Source organism: Arabidopsis thaliana, chromosome 4 (assembly GCF_000001735.4).
Source record: "Arabidopsis thaliana chromosome 4, partial sequence".
Lineage (NCBI taxonomy): Eukaryota > Viridiplantae > Streptophyta > Magnoliopsida > Brassicales > Brassicaceae > Arabidopsis > Arabidopsis thaliana.
In genome coordinates, this window is record NC_003075.7 from 15939151 (window position 1) to 15947274 (window position 8124).

Sequence of the window (8124 nt, forward strand, 5' to 3'; positions counted from 1 at the left end):
TTTGAAACTTGAATATCAAAAATTTATCTATGGAAATTACTCCTTAGCAAATGATATCTGAGTAACAAAGAATAATAGTATTTTGTAACACGCACAAAAATATGAACTAGTGGAATATATTAAAAACGATGTCTCCGTTACTTCGCCTATACTGAAACTCGTTTGAGTTTTAACAAATTAAAGGTAAAAAATATATTACGCTTCGCACATGCAAAAAATAAAAATGACTGCATCCAGATCATCCGAAGCTCTCTCGGTAAACTAGCACTTTAGTGTGAGATCAGCACCTAACATTTATTTGACATAGGTCAACCTTGACCCTTGAAATGTGGAACTTGGACTTTTGACCTCATTTTCCTCAACCTACTAGAAAAATCGACCGGTATAAAGAAGCTACATATAGCATTCTATTCCAATTACCAACTCGAAAGAAGAAGAAGAAAAAAGAGAAATTCTTGGTCTTTTCTGAATCTTTGAAAAAGAAAATCAATAATTGTGGGGAGGACAAAAAAAGAGGGTTTGTTTTTGGAGATGCCACTTAAGCCCAGCGTCGCTGTCAAAACCCCCTCAATTATTGAAAGTGGGTCTTCTGATTCATTCATTTCCAAAACCCTTATGAATTTATAACCAAATAATTCAAAAATGTATATACAATTCCACAACTAACCTTTTTCTCAAACAAGATACGTTTGTTTAATTAAGGGAAAGATTAAGACATGGAAATTTCACTGAAACTTCTAATGCATAAACACTACCGACTTCGTACCTAAACGGGATCAAGAAACAATCACGAAATCGTCTGACGACTTAGGATAGTCATCTCCATTTTTTGAGAAAGATTTAGCTTTTGGTATTTTCAATTATACCGACGTTTATATTTGTTTTTTGTTTTTCTAAATAGAGAATATTTCCTTGAATAGGAAATTAACGTGATGCCGAGAGCTTGGAGACCTTACAAATAATAGTAGAATCTTCTTCCCTCGTTTTCTCTACTTTATTTTTCAGGAATATTAAAGAAAGAAACTTTGAAATTATCGACAAATCGTATTCATATCATCATCAGATTATAAAAGATTTCTAATTTACCAAAGAAATAATTACTCATAAGTCCGATTAAAATCACAACTACTCAGACGAATTATATATATCCAGATCCTATATATCAGAAGAAAAGAAAAGAAAAACAATTACCAATTCAAGTAAAAGGTTTCTGAGCTAAATTGTTAGATCGTTAGGTATAAACATCTTGCGTTTTATCAATAAACTTATATTTTGTATATGGTTCGAATCTCTTAGTCAAATATTGTGAAAAAAGGAATAAAGAAATTTCAATCATTAGATATACAACTAGATCATAGTTTAGTAGTCCTAATCAATCCGATTCATCATTAATGAGGCTGATGGATTCATACTTTATCAAAAGAAGCAAATCATATAAAATTTACTAATTACACATCTTTAATTATTCATAATTCATTTTCTACATGGGTGTTTAATTATGATCATCTGATGATAATCAGAATTTGGCTTTCATGACCAATTGAAGTGAAACCCTAATTTTTGTTTTCTTTTGATACTGCAAAAGCCTATTGATTTTAACACAAGTAAGAAGACGATGAAAATTACAATCATACCCAAAGAGCTCCAACTTGGACAAGCTTAGGAACAAGTTGACCACTTAAGTGAAGAGCGACAAGGGACTCAAGACCTCCGACGCACTCACGGCCAATGAAAACCGCCGGCGGAGGACCAACGACGGAGACGCCACCGGAATATTCATCTTGTAGAGCCGTGGGAAGAGAGGAAACCTCGTGATCATCGAGCTCGATGACGGTGGGGATTACGCCGATCGTTGCTAAGAGTCTCTTCATGACGTGGCACATGCAACATGAAGATCTACTGAAGATGATCACAGGATGCTCCGATATCAGCCGTCGGATCTTGGCTTCCGTTGATTCCTCTTCGTCGATGGAAAGAGAAGTAGATGAGGTTTGAGAAGGAGGAGTGAGGTCTAAGCGAACGACGTCGTTTGAGAAACGTTGTAAGCCTAATTCTTGCATCATAGCAGGCAATTAGAGAGAGAGAGAGAAACGTAAAGAGCTTTTTCAAGAAGAAGAGGAGATTTTGTATTTGTATATATAGAAAGAATCAAAAAGAAGTTTAAAACAAAAGAAGGAATCATAGAGGAAATAAATACAAGGGCCAATAAAATAAGAAGAGAATTATTGGGGAAAGAAAAAGAAAAGGACAAACAATGGGGAGGAGAAGAAGGGAGTGGTGTATGTGCTTGCTTACATCACAAAGTACTGTCTCGTGATGTGTTTCTTTTGCTTTCGTTTTTTTTTTTTGTAGTTTAGAAAATTTATTTATTCTGATGAGTTAAATGCATGGGAGTTCCAAACTTCCAATACCCACGCGCTAGATTTTATTGCCGATGTTGACCTTTTCAATAGCTAAAGTTAAAGGAAAAAGAGTATTCACAATTTGGAGCATAATAGGAGTTAGGACGACGTCTTACTCGCATCATGTATGGAGAATACATTTTGTCTAAGAGAAGTAAAGAATTTATCTTTTACATTAGAGTAGATGTATTTGAATACAAATGTTCATTAATTTAAATAATTCAATTTGTGTTCTTATAAATTACTAACATATGCATTAGAGGAGATGTATTTGAAAGTATTGCAATTACCGAATGATTTTGTTATTTTTCAAAAATTTACCGACTTGTATATTGGGTGCACAATTGATTGTTTTGCATTAGAGGGGAGTAGTTGCGACTTCTTTTGTAAGAGTACCGAATAATGTAATTAAAAGGATAAATTTTACAAAGAGAGAAACAAAAAAATGTGACTGGCCATTTTTAATATATCAGAAAGAATAAGAAAATGAAACTAGAATCTTTATTTATTTATTTATAATATTTTTTTATTTTTAGATTTCTCTTTATTTGAGGATTTAGTTAATTAATTTTTATTATTTTATTAGGTTTAACTGTATTTGAGATTATACTTTTTTAAGTGCTACAAAATGGTCATTGCATATTCTTTGAGCTTACACTTTTGCTATTATGACAAAGCATTAAGCAAATATGTTATCATGTGATTATATGAAAATATTAAAGTAATGGACCAATTCCAAGGCTTCTTATATTGAGATTCTGTTGCTGGCGATTCCGTCATTACGTAGCCCAGCCTGAGACTACTTTGTCGCCAAGAAAACTCCCAAATTTAGGATATCAACATATAAATATATGAACATATAATTAAGGCGTTCAGAAAAATTTTAGTCCACTTTCGTTTTCAAGTAGAATTACACCATTTAAGTTCTAAATGATAAGTTCTCCTGAAAACAACAGGACGAGTGAATAATAATCACAAAGAGTTACGAATCCATTTTTTTCATCTAAAATGAATAAACTCATATGGTCATGGAGTTTAATAGAAAAAGTTATCTCATGGGTGTGGATGGAAGGGTGGTTTTGTCCGCTTGTTCCAGTATATTTTGAAGGATATTTTAGCAGATGTGTCTCCCATTCAAGTATTCAACAATATAAAGTGTAAACTCATGTGAGCAATTTTAGAAAAATAATAACCAAATAAATAAATAAAAGTAAGGTAGAGGGTAATAACTTAATGAACTAAAGAAATGCATGGATCAAAATGCACAACAAATATATATGCCGTATAATAAAGGTTGCTGTTTATTTTTAATGTTTGAAATAACTAAAAAAAATCTGAATTATGTTACTAGTTAATTACCTTTATTCTAAGAATTTATTTTTTCAGAAAATATTGGTTGAAGTTATATCTTCACCACACTCAATATGATCAAAGATCATCATTTATTTGTTGTTCTCTTTGTTCTACAACATACAATATTAATATTTAAAAAGTAACTTAACATTGATAAATCAGCTAGTGTGTTCGAAAATTCAAGAAACGACAATGGTTTTTATTTTATTTTTAAACCGACAATAGGTTAGTCTCAAATTCATCGAGGTTATTGATCAAATTGCTTGATATAACAAAAGAAAATAAATAAAAGTATTGTTGAATATTATTTGGTTAAAACAATAAGTAAAAGTACCATGCACATACTATTCGAGTTTTCCACTGATGAGTAAAAATCTAAGGAAAAAAATTATAATATGATGTAAAAATGAAGAAGAGCAATTTTGGAGAAAATTAAGTAAAGACTTCAAAACAGAGTAAGGACAAGCATGAAGGGTGTGGAAATAAACGAAATGGAGCCCAATTTGAAACGGACTTTAGAGAGATGTGGTTGTAGGAGTACCGTCGATGGTGTTGTCTTCAACTTCGTGTCTGCCACATGTGCTCACGTAAGCCCATCTTTATTTTTAATTGTAATGACAAAAGTATTAGTTAACTAGTTTATTTATGTTTTCTCTTTTATCTTAGGTGGATCCATTTTCTTTTGTTGTGATATCTCTTCGAGTCTTTTTTTAATGTCCACCATGATCATGACGTATTCTTTTTATATTGGTCTCACCTAAAACATTATGTCCTAAGATTCTATATGTAAGATTCCATTTCCATCCATATTCTTATAAAATACAATAAAACGAATCTTTGTCAATGATTCGAATTGCGTTTGAGAAAGATCGTATACTTAGCTCCATTTACACCTACCCATAGAGTTCTCCCTAACTGGCTAAATAAATATGCTAGTGTTATTGGTTAAGAGGTTGTAATTACATATTGTATATGTAGATGCAAGTCTTAAGTCTAGAAATTTACATGTCTTGCTTTGCTTTGAATTTTAGAAAAGCTTCGGTAGAGGAGATTTCAAACCAGGATATCACACGGGCATTAATACAGTATCAAATATGATATATACCTTACAATATATAGAGTTGTTTCAAAAAGATGATTTTGGAAACACGCTAAAACCCCAAACAATGATCATGATTCAAAAGAAAGATATAAGGTATATACTCTGCATCAGTTTGAAATGTAAATAAAATTATCATAATGTTATAAGAAACAAGAAAAATAAAAGAAGAGAAGATGATCTAGACTACTAATTTAAGTGTATCGAAAGAGAAGAGAGACTGGAAGTAAGGAGCAAGGACCCAAGTTTGGAAGTAAGGCTCTGGCAAAAGTTTGATGGTCAGCGAGAAGCAAAGTCTTAGTACGAGGATCTTATTTGAGTAACCTTTCTTTCAAATCCCAGTGATTTGAATTATTTGGCCTCTTACCTTTAATTTTAAATATAGATAGACGTCTTATTGGTTAATAAGACTTAGCATAATCAAGTCATATCTAACAAGAGAATTTATCAAAAGAAAAATTCAAAACAACAAAATGTTGCAAATTCGAGAAATATACAAAAGGAATTAAAGTAGAAAGAGAAATGGAGGTTAGTTTCTCTTCTCTTCTTATAACCTCACTCTTTCTTGGATAACAAGTTTAAAAAATGTGTTTTAAATTTTAACACTTTACAGCCCTAGGGCTTGGGATTCCCATGTATGCCAAGCGTGGAGACACCCTCACTTTAGGACTAGGCCTTGGAGATGGAATTGGTCCGTAAGAATTAGCTGGTGAAACCCTAGGAGACAGACTGACTTGCTCCAGTGCTTGTGCTTGTAGCTCCATTGGATAATCTCTAACACACCCAATTCTTGGACCATATCCACTTGTCCATTTACAAGACAGTCTCTTTACAGGATCAAACACTGGTCTCGCTCTCTCTTCTTTCTCTGAAGGTATCTCAACTTCTTCTGAGACTTCCTTCCTTTCTTCTTCTTCATCTGCAGTCGATTTGAATGACGAATATTCCTCATTCACAGAACATCTCTGCAATTCAGTTCAACAACACTCGTGAATAAAAACATTCTCTTGATGCCAATAACACAAATACTAATCTCATAATATTTATTTCCTTACCTTAACATTGGTGAGATCAACATTGTGCTCCTCTAAGAAACTTATGAACTCCTTGAAGTTGTCTTCTGTTGGGAGATAATGTCCACTATATGGCCATATAGCCTGAAGAAACAGAAGGTAAATCAGACATTTTAGTTTACATAACATATTAAGAGAAGCAAAGACAGGTAGTTTCTTATTCAAGTACCTCAAGGATCCCATCGCGGGCGACTAACCTTCCTGCTGCGGTTGTGGCACCTCCAGATAAGAAACTAGAGTGCTGGAAAAGACCTTTCTTTTTAATCCCTACGTATAAGTTTCTAGTAGTACTAAGTACAAAAATCGACTTGGCTTCCTCTGTTGAATTGATCAGAGTCATGCCCTGTTTATACATTAGTCTCCCATCTTCTACTATCACTTCATATGCTTCTCTCTCCATCTGCAGGTTTCAAAGAAACACAGAGGTTAATGAGTAATCAACAAGGCAGAGCTAACTAATTAGTATAGTCGAGTCGAATCAGATAAAAAATCACACCGGTCCTAAGTATCTGATGCATTGTTTTTGCAGAACACTTCTAGGGTGTTTCTCAAGATTTACATCTTTGCCGTCTCCTATATCCAACCTTTAGTTTCAAATCAGTGAAAACAGAGTTTTAGAACACATTCAAAGACAGGAAGATCTTAAGATGGATTCTGGATTTAAGTCCTTACCAGTAAAAGAATGGTTGTGTGCTCTTGCTCGCTGACCAGACATCATAATAGAAGTGCAAGTTGTGGCCGTAACGATGACGTGGGTCAATCTGTAATTTCAAGAGATGGATCATTAGAGTATATTCAATGATAGCTTTGGATGTCAAGTAGGGTACTTGTCTTTGATATGAAGTTACAAAGATATTTAGGTTATGGGGACTTACAGCTTCAAGCCAATGCTGAAGAGCTAATTTCTGAGCCTTTTCATCTTTAGATAAGCCTTTCCCAACCTAAGAAAGTGAGACCCACGTTGGTTTTTCATATGAAAGAGAGATATTGAGTTCTACTAATAACACCTTGACTTATAAGTAAACAGAGATAAATTGATGTCAGACCTTAGCAGCTCGTTTTCTAGCTCGTGCCCATTTCGAAACAGCGGTCTCATGTTTTTCTTCTCCAAAGAAAGACACAGAGCTCAAATCCAAAGCTGCACCTTCCAAAGTCCTCCACCTACAACATTTCAAGCAATACAAAGGGTTAGTGTAAACATCTTTAAAAGACATTAAAAAAAAAGACGAAGATGAATCAAGTAACTCACCAGAGCTCCTCAACAACGACCGCACAATCTGCTAAGTTCCTTCTGGTCCTGTAACTCTTGTACACCTTTTGTAACGTAGTTGCAGCTGCATCAAGCTCGGTGACAGGTCTAGGAGAGAAGAACACAAATGGCTCTGGTGGAGTAACTGTAGGTTTCTTGATTTGGATTCTCTCACAGTTTCTTCCATTCAAAGTGTTAGGCGTTGACTTCTTTGTCTCCAAGACCTCAAAATCTGAATCAGTCTTGGTCTCTTTAGGAACCTCCCAGCTGTTGAAACTCAACGACCGCTCCATAGTACTCTTAGGAGAATTCTGGTGCCTATTAGTATCGTCTCTCTTGAAACTGTTGGTTCTTGATGTCAAGCCTCCGTCTTTAAGTTTGAAGCATAAGGACCCAACTTCAAGACCCATGACCACTAATATAACGAAAGGATAATTCCAAAGTATATTTAATATAGAAAATCCCCTGCACACATTAATTAAACAAACAGTAGTCGCATTAAAATTAGCTATACCAAACCAATTATTTGTCTCATTCAAACATTTTAACAAATAAAAGTACCTTGTGTGGGTATCAAACACAAAACAAACGTTCCTTGGTGTTTGTTTAGACAAGAAACAGAGAAGCTTGAAAGAATAAAGAATAAAAGAATGATTTTTGTTCTTTGGAGATAAAACTGAACTAGGGATATGAATATAATGATGACTAAGAGATCTTAACATAAATATAAGTAAGGGTAGGCAGTTGAAGACTATTGAGAGAGTAAGAAGTCTTCGTTTTTGCAAAATTGTTGAATATGGAAAAAATATTACGGAATATTCAAAGTTGGCGTGTTTGAATTGTTGAATATTACCAAAAGAGACAAAATAGTGAGAGGAGGCTAACTAGGAGACAGAGTATGTGGGGAGCCATAAGAGATGGAGGCTAACGAAGGTAAGTTCATGGAAG

The 8124-nt window shown here is 34.0% G+C and overlaps 2 protein-coding genes across 7 annotated transcripts; both read right to left on the reverse strand.

Annotated features, from left to right (window-relative positions):
* Positions 1 to 1077: 1077 nt before the first annotated feature.
* Positions 1078 to 2343, reverse strand: AT4G33040 (Thioredoxin superfamily protein). Its single transcript, NM_119458.4, has one exon. It carries the CDS (start codon positions 2061 to 2063, stop codon positions 1629 to 1631), a length of 435 nt encoding a protein of 144 aa, NP_195030.1. The 5' UTR covers positions 2064 to 2343; the 3' UTR covers positions 1078 to 1628.
* Positions 2344 to 5048: 2705 nt separating this feature from the next.
* On the reverse strand, positions 5049 to 7922 carry EDA39 (calmodulin-binding family protein). 6 transcript variants are annotated; one of them, NM_001342196.1, is made up of 9 exons: positions 7738 to 7922; positions 7177 to 7641; positions 6974 to 7088; positions 6803 to 6868; positions 6600 to 6688; positions 6424 to 6511; positions 6097 to 6327; positions 5910 to 6011; positions 5049 to 5819 (listed from the first exon to the last, which is right to left on the reverse strand). In NM_001342196.1, exons 1-9 carry the CDS (start codon positions 7896 to 7898, stop codon positions 5454 to 5456), a joined length of 1683 nt encoding a protein of 560 aa, NP_001328068.1. In that variant the 5' UTR covers positions 7899 to 7922; the 3' UTR covers positions 5049 to 5453. The 6 variants fall into 6 exon arrangements, with proteins under 6 accessions (NP_001328068.1, NP_974673.2, NP_001119107.1 ...); NM_202944.3 differs by having other exon boundaries at positions 5166 to 5819; positions 7738 to 7876; NM_001125635.2 differs by having other exon boundaries at positions 5166 to 5819; positions 5910 to 6327; positions 7738 to 7876.
* Positions 7923 to 8124: the final 202 nt, after the last annotated feature.